The sequence below is a fragment of the Mya arenaria genome, chromosome 2 (genome assembly GCF_026914265.1).
Source record: "Mya arenaria isolate MELC-2E11 chromosome 2, ASM2691426v1".
NCBI classification, from domain to species: Eukaryota; Metazoa; Mollusca; class Bivalvia; order Myida; family Myidae; genus Mya; species Mya arenaria.
In genome coordinates this window covers 32,660,567-32,677,308 of record NC_069123.1, presented here as the reverse complement: position 1 = coordinate 32,677,308, position 16,742 = coordinate 32,660,567, and the positions used below count along the sequence as shown (strand labels likewise).

General features: G+C 36.4%; 1 protein-coding gene across 1 annotated transcript; it reads left to right on the top strand.

The window, feature by feature from the left end:
* Nucleotides 1-1,402: 1,402 nt before the first annotated feature.
* LOC128244555 (coiled-coil-helix-coiled-coil-helix domain-containing protein 1-like) lies at nt 1,403-15,346 on the top strand. The gene is made up of 4 exons (XM_052962553.1): nt 1,403-1,727; nt 5,005-5,120; nt 13,237-13,375; nt 14,715-15,346. Exons 1-4 carry the CDS (start codon nt 1,571-1,573, stop codon nt 14,822-14,824), a joined length of 522 nt encoding a protein of 173 aa, XP_052818513.1. The 5' UTR covers nt 1,403-1,570; the 3' UTR covers nt 14,825-15,346.
* The last annotated feature ends 1,396 nt before the right edge of the window (nt 15,347-16,742 follow it).

The following is a 16,742-nucleotide window of genomic DNA, read 5'->3' as shown; positions in this document are numbered from 1 at the left end:
TATTTCACCCTATCCCTTCTTCTTACCTTATTTCTCACTCTTATTCACCCCTTTTCTTTTCGTCAATCTCTACTTTTCGTTTCTCCTTCTTCTTACCTTATATCTCACTCCTCTCTTTCCTCATCGGTCTTCTCCTGTATGGTCTCTACTTCTCATTTCTTTTTCTAACCGTTTATCTCACCCGTCCTCCTCCCTTTCATCATCCTTCTCGTTTCATCATCTTCATACCTTGTCTCCCACCCTTATTCCTCCATTTTCCTCCTCACCACACCTCTTAAATCTGCTTAATCTCACTCCCCGTTTCTCATCTTCTCTTCGCTTTTTCCTATCTGTCCTCTCACATATTTCCTCTCTTCTATTATCCGTCCTCTTCTATCCCTTCATCTTCTATATATTCATCTCCTCTATCTTCCTTCTTCGCCCTCCCTTTATGCCGGAAAAAACCCTGATAATTGATTCTTTTCGAAAATGTTGTGATGGAATGTTATACTACAGGGCCACGTTTACAGACAGGTTATGGCCAAGTGATTACGTCCCAATAAACCAGCCAATCTACACTCATTGGGTTTACTTCACACTTGTCCAAATGTTTATAGCATGTAATCGTAGCCAGCATCAAATTGACGACAATGTGGAACTACTACTAACATATAACCTGATAAACTATTATTAAGTACTAAACGACCATGCAGGTACAGACATCACCTGTACAAGAATAAATTCAACCGGAGCAGTGCCAACTTCTCAAAGGACATAGCGAACCTTAGTAAATTTCAAGACTTAAAACTACTCTTAGTATGTGCTCATCTATACAGTCTCATAATGATTGTATCAAGGTACAAAAAGTAAATAATATGCTGTCAAACAGTGTTCGAGCTTTCCTGACGAAATGCTGAAGCCAACTTTACCCACTTACTTTTGTTTGCCTACTTTATCAATTCTTTAATTATTTATTTGTTTTAGTTCTATTGCGACCTAGGCATTTCAGTGTATTTAAAAACTTAATTGGGCGATTTAGGTTATTTTCGGGGTATGAACGCAGTTGGGCTGGTTTAAGATTGAGGATACCTAATATTTAAGAAATAGAAATTGAGGTGTTAATATTTTGGAATTACCCGGCGACATGTAACTTGAAATAGAGTGCCCTAATGTCGACATGAGAGTCAGAAAAAATGTTTGCCAACTTAACCATATATAGAGTAGATCAGAGGCAAATGCTCCTGATTAAAATGAATTATTAAGTGAATCTGGGACCAATGACAAAATCCTACTCCCAGAGTAAATGAATCTAAGCATACGTGCAATCCACGTGCAGTTAAATACGGACGAATATTACAATAATATGGGACTTCTAAAAGAACTTCAGGATACCGGGATGCGCCGCGTTTTAGAAAGGCCCCTATCATAAAGCGGTCGCCCATGATTGATATCATATATTTTCGCGATACCAATTCACAAATTCAATGTCAAAGTAGTTAATATACATTTTAACATGTAGTTAAATGTCTTAACTCTACAAGCTGCCTTCAGTGAAACAAAATTGACCATTCGGAACGAACTATTTAGTAAAATGACAAAATTAACAGATGTGCTACTCAAGAAAGCTAGGAACAGTAGCGATATAAAAACAAAATGGTTTCAGAGTCCAACTTATCGACATAGAATGATAGCAAGACCTAACGTTCTTGGAAACAAAGTTGCTGTGGCAAACGTTGCTGCACTTAAAGGTAAATTTCTGATAAAAAAAATGTCAATAAACCCGTTTGAACTGGATCAGGTTTATCATGTTCATGTTAAATGTTGAATACTGACTAAGAAAACAGGGGCAGTTCCAGGATTTGGCGTTAGATTAGTGGTGCAACCTTTTGACTTGCGCCCCTCCAGTTGAATCATAATTTATTTGGTTTTAAGTGTTGGCAGGGGGATTTGTGGGCACTCCAATTTCCCGAAATGGCCCGAAATTGTGCATTTTGGTTGTAGTTTATAACTAATTCTCCTATATTGTTCTGAATCCCCTTGTGGAAGAAGAAAAAACATCATCTGCTGTTGCAAATAAAGCAACTATGTTATACTTTTAAAAGTTTGCTTCATGTTACCAAGTTGAGTTATTTTATATGGTATGTTACTGTCAAAAGACTATGAAGTAATGCACCAGTCAATTGTAACCATGCCCCCCCCCCCGCCCCAGGTCAGGGGTATAGCGGACTCTTTGACTTTTTGTCAAGCCTATCCAAGGTAAATTTCCCGCTCTGTGGGAACAAAGTGCTCGTAAAGTCCTTGTGAAATGCCAACGCACCCCGGGGACATCCTATGTAAGGCCTAGTCTTAAATAATAGACGTGTTATACGGGATTCTTCCAATCCCTAACATCTAAACGGGAATGTGCAAAAAACAGGGGTGTTTTAAAAATATTGAAATTGTTCTAAGTGAAGTATTTTATTGTTGAAATTGATCATAAAGAGTAATATTCATATTTTACCATGTAAGTGAAATGTTAATTTGCACTAAACAAGCATTTAATGCATAAAAACAAGTTGTTTACCTTTGCAATAAAACAAAAGTTGACTAACACAAACAACAATTATGCGAAGGGGAACAACTCGATACAATCGTAATAACTCCGCTTCGAGATAGACCTCTTTATACAATCGTAACAACTCGGCCATGGCCGAAATGTTCCGAGAGATTTAAAACTGTGCCCTGAAGCCTTGCAGGTGCCCTTCATGTATATATCGTTATGTTTTGACAGAATGAAATGAAGAAAAGCCGTCAAACTCATAATCAGAAGTTGGATATTTATTTTTTGTGTACGGAACTAATATAAAATAACATTATCTGGTAATATTTCTTGTTTTTATGATATTTTATAGACGCTATATGCTTTAACCCGGAATCCTGATCGGAACAACTACCCACTTTTGATACTAAACAATTTGTACGTGAAGGATTTGCCATATCAAAAATCTAAAAAAAATCCGTCAACGTACAATTATTTGGACTAATGTAAGGCCCATTCCGCACTATTTTTGGTGTGAAAACAAAATCACCATATTCACCCGGCACTGCGAGGCCACCTGGAAAGGTAAATAACGACCCATTTCCCCTCACTACCCCTTGTATACCCATGGAACTTGGGGGGCGTGGTTACAATTGACTAGTGCATAATGGTATCATATGGGTGCATTATAATTTATAATAGGGATAATATCTATTTGTATGTCTGTGCAATATAACTTTTAAATAATATTCGAAAAATATCAATAATATGCCTATTACTAATGGGAGTTTGGTCAGAGTGATGTCATAATATGTCGCATGGTAGCAGTCTACAATATTTGGATTTTCATATATACAGTACAAGACCAAGTTTCTGTATCTTCATGTCAAGTTAAAAAACCCTGATACATTTTGAATATCTTGAAGGATTGCATTTTAATCATAATTTATTACATGAACATTCATTTACGCAATATAATTATATGACAAAAAAGATCATCAAACAACAGAAATGGTACAATGTTACATTGTTTAAAATCATATTAAAAAGGACTTGCAAAGGGATTTGCCCATGAGTCCAACCTCAGTAACAGCCCTTTCCTAAAACAATGTATATAAATAAGCAAAAGGATTACCTTGTCACATAAGCTAGGAACACAAATGTCATATTTCATATCAGCACCAGTCCTGCATAAGAATGAGAAAAATGTTTTCTATATCTATGAGTCACAATTTCAAGCATTTTGTATGAAATGTATAATGCTTTAATTATTCACTGCCCAATACAATGTGATCTTGTGTCCCTCAGCTCCCTGTCCTGTTTGTACAACACCATGTCCTGTTTGTACAACACCCTGTCCTGTTTGTACAACACCCTGTCCTATTTGTACAACACCCTGTCCTATTTGTACAACACCATGTCCTATTTGTACAACACCCTGTCCTGTTTGTACAACACCATGTCCTATTTGTACAACACCCTGTCCTATTTGTACAACACCCTGTCCTATTTGTACAACACCCTGTCCTATTTGTACAACACCCTGTCCTATTTGTACAACACCCTGTCCTGTTTGTACAACACCCTGTCCTATTTGTACAACACCCTGTCCTTTTTGTACAACACCCTGTCCTGTTTGTACAACATCCTGTCCTATTTGTACAACACCCTGTCCTGTTTGTACAACACCCTGTCCTATTTGTACAACACCCTGTCCTATTTGTACAACACCCTGTCCTGTTTGTACAACACCCTGTCCTATTTGTACAACACCCTGTCCTGTTTGTACAACACCCTGTCCTGTTTGTACAACACCCTGTCCTGTTTGTACAACACCCTATCCTATTTGTACAACACCCTGTCCTATTTGTACAACACCCTATCCTATTTGTACAACACCCTGTCCTATTTGTACAACACCCTGTCCTGTTTGTACAACACCCTGTCCTGTTTGTACAACACCCTGTCCTGTTTGTACAACACCCTATCCTATTTGTACAACACCCTGTCCTGTTTGTACAACATCCTGTCCTATTTGTACAACACCCTGTCCTATTTGTACAACACCCTGTCCTATTTGTACAACACCCTGTCCTATTTGTACAACACCCTGTCCTATTTGTACAACACCCTGTCCTGTTTGTACAACACCCTGTCCTGTTTGTACAACACCCTGTCCTGTTTGTACAACACCCTGTCCTATTTGTACAACACCCTGTCCTGTTTGTACAACATCCTGTCCTATTTGTACAACACCCTGTCCTGTTTGTACAACATCCTGTCCTATTTGTACAACACCCTGTCCTGTTTGTACAACACCCTGTCCTGTTTGTACAACACCCTGTCCTATTTGTACAACATCATGTCCTGTTTGTTCAACACCCTGTCTTTTTTTTCCTTTAAAGCATGGCTAAAACCTTACCAGAAGTTTTTTAGGCCTGATTATGCAATGTATATCCCATGAAACATGAAGCAGTAGCAAAACTCAGCTTTTGTTATTATTTCAGACCCATGTCAGGATCTTCTCCAACAGATGTTGTCATGCTGGAAAAAGAATGAGTTTAAAGAGAACACCTGTCAGGACGAGTATGCAAAGTATGCCCTCTGCCTGACGAAATTCCGGGTAAGATCATGAACAGGCCAATACAATAAATTTAGTTTAATTAGGGTTTCATCCTTTTCAAAAACAGGTAGGGTAGGCTAGCTTTGCTTTATTATTTTTTTTAATTTTTTTATAAGGCTTCATGTAAGAACCTTATCGTAATCATTGGAGAATTGTGGTAAATTAATATTCTGTATAAAGCTTTAAATGTTTAATCTACATATTGAAACACACACTGAAAAAATAAAGATAAAAAAAATAAAAATTTGTTACCAACTGACTATAAAAATTTCGTAGGTAGGGTCGGGTAACCTGAACGAGACATATTTTGTTTTTAGACCACATCACAAAAAGAGATACTTGAAAGATGTTTATAGTTTTTTCATACAGATCCTGTTGTTCTACATGCCACATTCTTCAATACTCATTCAACTGCCATTTTCCAATGCCAATTTGTGACATATGTACAGAAGAGCTATAGATGACTTGCACATGGTCCTTTTATATGAATTCTTTGTCACCTCAATGCAAGAACTCTTAATTAGTGAATGCCTATGATTCATATATTATGTACCTGGGAATTTTCACAAGGCAGCATGGTGTTATATTGATTCAGATATTGCAATGAAGTGTAGGCGATGTTGTTTATATTAAAAGGTATTTCATACATCATTAAGCTGGATGAATGATTCATAGTTCCATTGACGGTTTAACTGTCGGTTATATATACGTAAAGTTTAAATGTCTGGTGACCTCTGTAGACTGTATAATTATGAATAATGGTATCATTTGAAGGGTTTTGGTTGCTAATAAAGAATGCACAAATCAGTACCTACTACCCAAGTTTTTTAAGTTGTTGACAATGAATGCAACTAGATTTCATTTTCTTTCTGGGCTTTTGGTTTACCAGGCCTATATCACATGGGTAATTAGATCAATACCATGTGTGGTTATTAGACCAATTTCATATGGGGTTATCAGACCAATTTTATATGGGGTTACAAGGCTAATTTCATATGGGTTATCAGACCAATTTCATACGAAGTTTAATAATCAGGCCAATTTTATATTAGGTTACAAGGCTAATTTCATATGGGATATCAGACCAAATTCATATGAAGTTTAATAATGAGGCCAATTGTATATGGGGTTACAAGGCCTATTTCATATAGTGTATATACCAATTATATTATTATTATAATACCAATTTTTTATGGTGTTACCAAGCCAATTTTATATGGGTTATCAGACCAATTTTATATGGGGTTACCAGGCCAATTTCATATTGGTTATCAGGTCAATTTCATATTAGTTTCCAGGCCAATTTCATATGGGTTATCAGGCCAATTTCATATGGGTTATTAGGCCAATTTCATATGGGTTATCAGGCCAATTTCATATTGGTTATCAGGTTAATTTCATATGGGTTATCAGGCCATTTTCATATGGGTTATCAGGTCAATTTCATATGGATTATCAGGTCAATTTCATATGGATTATCAGGTCAATTTCATATGGTGTTACCAAGCCAATTTTATATGGGTTGTCAGACCAATTTTATATGGGGTTACCAGGCCAATTTCATATTGGTTATCAGGTCAATTTCATATTAGTTTCCAGGCCAATTTCATATGGGTTATCAGGCCAATTTCATATGGGTTATTAGGCCAATTTCATATGGGTTATCAGGCCAATTTCATATTGGTTATCAGGTTAATTTCATATGGGTTATCAGGCCATTTTCATATGGGTTATCAGGTCAATTTCATATGGATTATCAGGTCAATTTCATATGGATTATCAGGTCAATTTCATATGGATTATCAGGTCAATTTCATATGGGATACCAGGCCAATTTCATATGGGTTACCAGGCCTATTTCATATGGGTTACCAGGTCAATTTCATATGGGTTACGAGGTCAATTTCATATGGGTTATCAGGCCAATTTAATATTGGTTATCAGGTCAATTTCATATTGGTTATCAGTTCAATTTCATATGGGTTATCAGGCCATTTTCATATGGGTTATCAGGCCAATTTCATATGGGTTACCAGGTCAATTTCATATGGATTATCAGGTCAATTTCATATGGGATACCAGGCCAATTTCATATGGGTTACCAGGCCTATTTCATATGGGTTACCAGGTCATTTTCATATGGGTTACGAGGTCAAATTCATATGGGTTATCAGGTCAATTTCATATGGGTTATCAGGCCAATTTCATATGGGTTACCTGGCCAATTTCAATATTGTTTTAAAATCCAATTTGGTATGGGATTACCAGGCCATATACAAATTTCACTTTCAAAATTTAATAAACTTTACCATAACACACCTTAAACCTCTTAAACCTGAACTTGATAGATATGTATGTTCAGACATTGATGCAAGGTTCACCCAAGGAATTTTAAGCTAAAGCTGTTAATTTGGGGGGATGGGGTGGGGTGGGGGTGTGTGTGCAGGATTCATGAATTTATAGTTCTGTGGAAATGGGGGTATAAGTTAGTAAATAATGTCAGGGAATGTAATTTTCTGCACTTTCAAAATGGGGGTGTATGTCAGTAAATTATGTCAGGGAATAATGTTTTCTGCATGATGGGAATGGGGTTTAAGTCAGTAAATTTTGTCAGGGATTTTCCTGGTGCAGAAAATTCAATTCCCTGCCAACTTCTGCCTTTGGTGTTTTGTTCGGTCACTTTATTGTGAAGCAAAAATCTTCTTCTGCTTTTTATTTATTAGTATTATCCTTTTTAGCAAAAGTTGTGTCAAAGACGGACATTCTTTATTAGCCTCCCTGAGGAGGTCAATATTCAATTTAATTCCTCAGCTAGTCCAAACGAATACAAGGAAAAAACTTAAGATGACAAATTTATCATAAATACGATAACACAGTGTAAATGCCCCTTCCCGGGTGATTGATTTATTATTAGATTAAAGAATCTTAGGCTACAGGAAATGTTGACTGTATCTGGAAATCTGCAGGCATTTTCGATGATTTATTGAACCCATTCATGAATTATAACTGGCCTTGTCATAATCAACATTACTCACACTAGAAGCTAATATTCATTAACAAAAACAACTTACTGGAGCTATTGCTTGGCTTCTGGCAGTGGGATGTTTAATATAAAAGTGCATTAACACTGCCATTAAGATTTTAAATGAAATTGAATGAAGAGGCGGGAGGAGGGGGGGACTTTGATAAATGGGCATTGAGGTCAGCTCTAGGGAATTATTTTCTGCTAGCGTAATGCGTACAGAATCTGGTTTTTGTCTCTGCTAAGTATTATAGGTGTCCACTATTGATGAGCGTTTTGCTATTTCTGGTATGTGTGGGAGAGTTCTTGATCTGATAGATACGTTTTTAATGGTTTTAATGTCGTCATTTACATATTGTGCAAGATCGCTTTGGAATTATGTGATTAAGATAAAAACAAATATTAGCTTCAAGGAAAGCAATTTGTCAGTTTGTTTAAAAAAAAAATCCACATCCACAAATGTGTATTCCGGTCATAATAATATTTCCAAATATTCTTGGTGTTAAGGCTGAGGTTTCAATCAATTGCCGGATTGATTCTGATTTAAAAAAGAGTACGAAAGCTTCTGACGAAAGCATCTGCATTACATTCAATCATTAATTGGTTTTAGGCCAATATATAATTAATATTTTTATGCCCCCCTTGGAAGAAGAGGGGTATATTGCTTTGCACATGTCGGTCAGTCGGTCGGTCGGTCCGTCGGTAGACCAAAGCTTGTCCGACTGAACTTGACATGAAGGTTGGGCCTGACCAGTAGATGACCCCTATTTATTTAAGGGCTCATTGGGTCAAAGGTCAAGGTCACAGTGACCTTTAATGGTAAGATTATTTTAAACCTTGTCTGAGTGATAACTCAACAATGCCTACATCTATGGTCATCAAACGTGATATGGAAGTTGGGCCTGACCAGTAGATGATCTCTATTGTTTTTAGGGGTCATCGGGCCAAAGGTCAAGGTCACAGTGACCTTGAATGATAAAAGGTTGTCCGAGTCAAAACTCGACAATGCATGCACCCATGGCCATCATACTGGACTTGGAGGTTGGGCCTGACCAGTAGATGACCCGTATTGTTTTTAGGGGTCATTGGGCCAAAGGTGAAGGTCATAGTGACCTTGAATGGTAAATGGTTGTCATGTGATAACTCGACAATGCCTGCACCCATGGCCCTCAAACTTAACTTGGAGGTAGGGCCTGACCAGTAGATGACCCCTATTGATTCTAGGGGGTCAAAGGTCAAGGTCACAGTAACTTTGAAAGCAAACTTGATAATTCCTGGACCTATGGTCATCAAACTTGACATGAAGGTTCGGCCTGACCAGTAGATGACCCCTCTTGACTTTTGGGGTCAAGGGCATGGTCACAGTAACCTTTAACGCAAAAAGTTAACAAATCTTCTCCCAGTGATATCTCAACAATGCCTGAACCTATGATCATCAAACTTGACATGGAAGTTGGGCCTGACCAGAAGATGACCCTTAAGTTCACAGTGACTTTGAATGCGAAGATGTTTAGAGTGATAACTCGACAATGTCTGCATCCATGGCCCTCAAACTTGACTTGGAGTTGTGTCTGACCTCTAGACGACCCCTTATGATTTTAGGGGTCATCAGATCAAAGGTCAAGGTCACAGTGACCTTGAGCGAAAAAAGCTTTGTCAGTGTGATAACTTGTCAATGCATGCACCCATGGCCCTCAAACTTGACATTTAGATTTTTGGTGATCAGCTGATGAATCCTATGGATTTTGAGTTCATAGAGTCAAAGGTCATGGTCATAACACACTCTATCCTCACACTTTGAATGGTCATAATCATAAAACTGCCTAAACAGCATCCAATGTCAGTGACAAATCAGCTGTCATTTTGGTCCATGCATATTTCATTCAATTGTCCATATAATCCTGACAACATGGCGCTCAGGGGGGGGGGGGGGGGGGGCATAATGTTTGACAAACATCTCTTGTTTTATATTGGGGCGGGGGTTGACTTGTTTTATTAGGTGACTGTTTCACCGTTGAATTTGTATCGCGCTCTTCCTTATTGCATAAAGGACCATATACATGTCAATTTTCCTTTTTTACACGTGAATGTCATACATCGACACTGTAGGTATGAATAAACGCCGTTCCCAAACAGTTCCGGACTGATACACAAATACAAACATTAGTTCATCATTTTTATTTGAGTCAATAAAATTTAATGAATGGCAGAAAAAGAGGGAGTGGGCCGTGATCAAAATCAAGCAATTAATTTATAGTCACCTTATTAAATGTGTTATTCAGCAAAAGCACATGTGCGCACTTGCTAGTATACAGACACTGTTGAAGTTGAACTGTATATTTTCTTACAGCATTTTTTTAGTTAATGTAAGCATCAAAGAACATCTACTCCTATAATATGAACGTTAAATTACCCACAATGCTTGTCCTTTACAAATATTTTCCCGACATAGAACTTTTCCAGGTAATGTATGGATGCAAAAACAGACTTAGTAAATCATGAAACTATAAATTAATGAAAGGAATCGGGTATTGACAGCCAAACACATAAACAGATTGCTGGAATCGAGAAAGATTTCATGATTTGTGATACCATTGAATCTGTGTGGCATTTCAAGAAACTCCTGTGAATGAGGAAGATTGAAATGTAATCTGAAATTTAGTGAAGTTTGCAATTCGTTTACTAGGTGCTTTTGGTACATAATGCTTAAATACCATTGTGTGAAATAACCAGCAGTCTGAGACTACCAGAATTTGACATAGTCTGGCAGAGTCAAAGGATACACCAACACAAGGCAAAAAATAATGATTTTGAACTTTTGTATGGAAAACACTTACTACTCACAATTTGTATTTATTTTGTGTTGAAAACATTTGAAAAAAAAATCATACCAATAAGTTAGCCCCTATGCCCAGCCGCAAATAACATTGTTTTAGTAAGGCAGAAATGGAAAATAACTATATTAGTGTTGGCATGAATGTCTCTTAACTAGTTAGCTTGTGAGTGCGAACAGCTGACTATTTATAAATTCTGTTAATGACGAAACGGAACTTTGGCAGTCGTTTTTGTCAGAATTATTTAATCATAATTTGTCCGCCGATCTCATTGGTGAAGGGACATTTCAAATAATCATGGAATTCTTGACAAAATATTATTTCCAGTGAAATCTTAACCCACCTTTATCACGATGGGAATATTGCACCGCTTTAATCACCATGGAAATCATGAACCACCATGGGAATATTGAACCACCATTGTACTATGGAAAACATGAACCACCATGGGAATATTGAACCACTATTGTCACCATGGAAAACATGAACCACCATGGGAATATTGAACCACTATTGTCACCATGGAAAACATGAACCACCATGGGAATATTGAACCACTATTATCACCATGGAAATCATGAACCACCATGGGAATATTGAACCACCATTGTCACCATGGAAATCATGAACCACCATGGGAAAATTTAACCACCATTGTCACCATGGAAATCATGAACCACCATGGGAATATTGAACCACTATTGTCACCATGGAAATCATGAACCACCATGGGAAAATTTAACCACTATTGTCACCATGGAAAACATGAACCACCATGGGAAAATTGAACCACTATTGTCACCATGGAAATCATGATCCACCATGGGAATATTGAACCACTATTGTCACCATGGAAATCATGATCCACCATGGGAATATTGAACCACTATTGTCACCATGGAAAACATGAACCACCATGGGAATATTGCACCACCATTGTCACCATGGACAACATGAACCACCATGGGAATATTGAACCACCATTGTCACCATGGACAACATGAACCACCATGGGAATATTGAACCACTATTGTCACCATGGAAATCATGAACCACCATGGGAATATTGAACCACTATTGTCACCATGGAAAACATGAACCACCATGGGAATATTGAACCACTATTGTCACCATGGAAAACATGAACCACCATGGGAATATTGAACCACTATTATCACCATGGAAATCATGAACCACCATGGGAATATTGAACCACCATTGTCACCATGGAAATCATGAACCACCATGGGAAAATTTAACCACTATTGTCACCATGGAAATCATGAACCACCATGGGAATATTGAACCACTATTGTCACCATGGAAATCATGAACCACCATGGGAATATTGAACCACTATTGTCACCATGGAAATCATGAACCACCATGGGAATATTGAACCACTATTGTCACCATGGAAATCATAATCCACCATGGGAATATTGAACCACTATTGTCACCATGGAAAACATGAACCACCATGGGAATATTGCACCACCATTGTCACCATGGAAAACATGAACCACCATGGAAATATTGCACCACCATTGTCACCATGGAAAACATGAACCACCATGGGAATATTGAACCACCATTGTCACCATGGAAAACATGAACCACCATGGGAATATTGAACCACTATTGTCACCATGGAAATCATGAACCACCATGGGAATATTGAACCACTATTATCACCATGGAAATCTTGAAAAACCATAAAAGGCTGCAGCTGGATACTCAGATCAGAGATCTGATAAGACAATAAGGCAATTAGTTTAAGATCAGTGCACAGAGGTTGTGTACAATAAACGTTGTTGTTTTGTTTGTTGTTGTTTTGTTTTTTTGTTTGTTTGTATTTTTGGGGGAGGGGTCACTTATAGATGGATTAAACTAGGCTTGTAAGGATTTTTTTATCCTCATTATCACCATGTGAATATTGAATCAGCATTATCATCATGAAAATCTTAAACCATCATTATTTCAAAAGAAATCTTTAACCACCATTATTAACTTGAAAGTCTTCAGTCCCTATTAACCGCATTGTCATGTGTTCTTGAATAACCATAGTAAATGAAAATGCATTTTGTACAGCTTTTGTTATTGATTTTGAACACTGCATTATTATTTAACAAACTTGATGCTGTGATGATGTTAAGCCCGCACACCGACCTTGGTGTTGCCAGCGACTTCAAACTTAACTCAAAAACTGCCAATAAACCTTTCTCCATGTCCTTTTACAACATCTATTTATTACTTGTAGACTAAACTTGAAGCAGCGGCTGCGTTCAGCGAGCAGACAGAGCTAGGTGAAGGTGCTAACCAGAGGCTGAATCCAAAAATTGCCAACAGACTTCTCTCCATGTACTCTCAACCACCCTATGAGGTCAAGATCACACACGGTGAGACAGAGGCTTATCACTGATTAGGCTTATCAGTAAAGTTGAATTTTATTTATATTTCTGTTCAAGTTTATATTTTGTGTTTGAAACACTAGCTGACAATTTTACCTGACTTATGGAAACTTTCGAAAGTGTGAAAGTGGTTTGGACGTGTATGGTTGTCTACCTCTCAAAAAAGTGTCATGGGTTCCAACATTCTCATAGGCAAGTCAATTTGGTCACTTGATGGAAATGGCCTTGGTAGTTATTTCTATCTTCATTAGCTGTATAAAAAAGCTATATGGGCCCATCATTATTCTCTTGCCTTCAGTCCCTGCTAAAAAAGTATACAATAAGATCACACACAGCGGGGGGGGGGGGGATGGGCTTATCAGTTGCAAGGCTTATCAGTAAAGTTGAAATTTTATTTTTGTTTAGGGTTTAGACTTTAAATGAAGCATATGGTGTAAACATTATTCAACTTCAAACAAGATAAAGTAATGTAGAACAAGTTTTGTGCTGACTAGCTGATTCTGATTTTTTTAATAGTTTATATACTGCACCCACAACCCCAGTAATTTAAATACTAGTAACACACAAGTTCAGCACAAGTAAATAATTTTAATCAAAAAGGCTGTCTGTAAAGTAGCTGTTTTGTACCATGTTGTCAACGACAACGTTCAATAACGGGCGCAAATATAAGTGAATAGTGTATGATATTTAAAGTGACTCTTATTCAAAATCAATACAATTGTACATGTATAACAAACATAAATTTTGAATGATGAAACCTTTAACTACTTTAAATACTTAATAATGCATTTATGGAAAATATTAATTACTGATAACAAGAGTGTAGGCTGTATTCAATAGGTGAAAATGCAAACATATAAAATAATTGGTGAATGTAGAAATACTGTGCTTTCTTTCAAAATTTGGTATCCTTCATTAGAACCATTGTTTTTGCCATGAATTCATCCCTTTTGATAATTTTAAACAATTGTATTAATTGTGATAAATCTTATTTTGGAGTAACTTCAGAGTGCATCTTTAAAGCACTGTTCGGCTCCACCAACTTGTTCCTGTTTTTATGTATAGGATTTAATGTATGTATGACAACAAAGAAAACACCTTCAAACATGATACAGAAAGATATTGAAAGATTATTTATTTATTGTGATTGTAACATTTACCAGACTACCAGTGTTTTGGCAATATCATTAAAATTCTATCCTGAATACCGATTGTACAATATTCGCAATAAAATTATCATAAAAGCCAAAAAAGTTGATAATGATTAGTTCCTTTCTTAAATTAACCACTTTACCTTACAATCAAACTTTTTCTTCGATATTTTCAGAACTTGGTAAACCAATGACAAAACCTCGAACATTCAAAGGGAAAACCGACACCAATCAAGTTCACGAGAGGTACCAGGATTTCTTGTTGAAGAAGTTAAAAAAAGGTTGAGGATAACATAACATTGACACATATTAGGATTTATTTTCATTGAGGATAAGAATTTTATTTTGTATTACATCTATTTAAAATTCTAATGCAAAATATACTATAAAAAAATAATAATAGTAGTTTACGCCAGTGCAAGTCAGATTGATGGTAGCTTTAAATTGAATAGCTATCGTATGAAAAATATCAAAAATAGTAAAATACTGACAATATATAAAAATGAAATTTGAAAATAATAAGATTTAAATACTTGCTTTGTATGCCTTTGAATGGTGTTTAAAGTCACTTGGGTACGCGTGTACTGCTAAACATTGATTTTGTATATTCCTGTTTAAATGTTATGGTCGCATCATTAAAATCCATGTAGGTGAACTTTTACTGGATTCATCCATAGGTTAAATTTGTAGTAGAAGTTATGAGGAATGATCTATTCACTGATGTCATTGCCTTCATGATTTCTTTATTTCACATTTTGGCAATTTTGTTGCAACTGCAAATGAAGAATAAATTTACAGTTCCATTTAATACAGTTTTGCTTATTTATAATGACCCTTTGCTCCAAAATCATACCTGTCTTTAAGATGAACAGTATTGTACGCACAGAAAACAAACTTGATAGGTACTATAGATTAGTGTATAAATCTATAAATGTATATATGAGCTAATATTTAATTTGCCAATGGGCAGATTTTCTTAGAGTGAAGTTGAAAATATTAATATTTATTTTCTGCTTATTTCTGAAACCCTCCTGTAAGCCTAATGTGTACTTTCATTGATAAAATGTTAATGCACACAATGGTAATGAACATTGGAAACAATTGTTTTGTTACTTAAAGTAGTATGTTACTTAAAGTAATTGTGATAAATTAAATATTATTCCTGTTCAACTAGAACTATCACAGGAGTTATGAAAATTCCCCTTACATGAAGCTTTGACACAGAATGATATTTCTTGAATCTCAATTGTACACTAGTGTAAATAAAGGGCCATAACTCTGTGAAAAAATCTCCATATATTCCTGAAGGCATGCACCACTAGACTTGGTATAAATCAAACCTGTTAAGTTTTTATCAATGTCCGGCCCGGCCTTTTGGAGATGAAGTGCACATAAGGATCTCTGTGTAGCATATGTTTTTAAAAAAAGTAAATGCCATCACTTCCCGGATCTGACTGAAACTCCATGTGAGTGATATATATCAGCCTAGTGGTACTTTTTTAGACAAGATTTACACTAAATACCATGGACTCATCTTTATTATGTCAAGGGCCATAACTCTGTTGTCAAATCCTATAGAAACGCCCCCTCCCTCTAAATATCGATTTTAAAATGCAAAAGTTTACCCAGGTTTATAAATAATTATGAAGGAACTGTGACTAATACATGAGGGAAGCCATTTATATAGGACGCGGGCAGAACTTTATTAACTCAACAACAACGATTATTTGAAATTCAACCAAATTGAATATGAGTTTTATCATATGCGCTTCCCGGATATTATAGTATTTCAAGTTAAAAAAGACCCGGGTTTTAAACTTCGAATGATGTCAACAAAACGCTTGCAATTCTGAAATAATCAATTAAGCAAACGGGCGCAGTTACCAATATCTAATTAAAGTAAGTTAATGCTTAAAATGTATAGATTATCGCTTATTATGCAAATTTTGCATTTTCTAGACATATAAAGTTATCATTAAGTTTGCAGAAGATGTGCTCTATGTATTGAAAGTCCATAAAACAATGACAGCAAATACCACGAAACAGCGTAACCGGACTACCAAATAAACGCTGAACTAACAACGAAGATGTGATTATTATACACCCTTAAATGCGAAAAACTAACAGATATGTTTAAGTGCGATGCAGTCGTGTCTTAGCTGTCATTAGCACAACACGACGAATGTTCCTTGGGGATGCCAGTC

Excerpts from the sequence above, each read along its gene's own strand:
- LOC128244555 (XM_052962553.1), top strand. The coding sequence starts at position 1,571 with ATGACAAAATTAACAGATGTGCTACTCAAGAAAGCTAGGAACAGTAGC. Across the intron at positions 5,121-13,236 it reads TCTGCCTGACGAAATTCCGG|ACTAAACTTGAAGCAGCGGC; the intron begins GTAAGATCATGA and ends TATTACTTGTAG. Across the intron at positions 13,376-14,714 it reads TGAGGTCAAGATCACACACG|AACTTGGTAAACCAATGACA; the intron begins GTGAGACAGAGG and ends CGATATTTTCAG.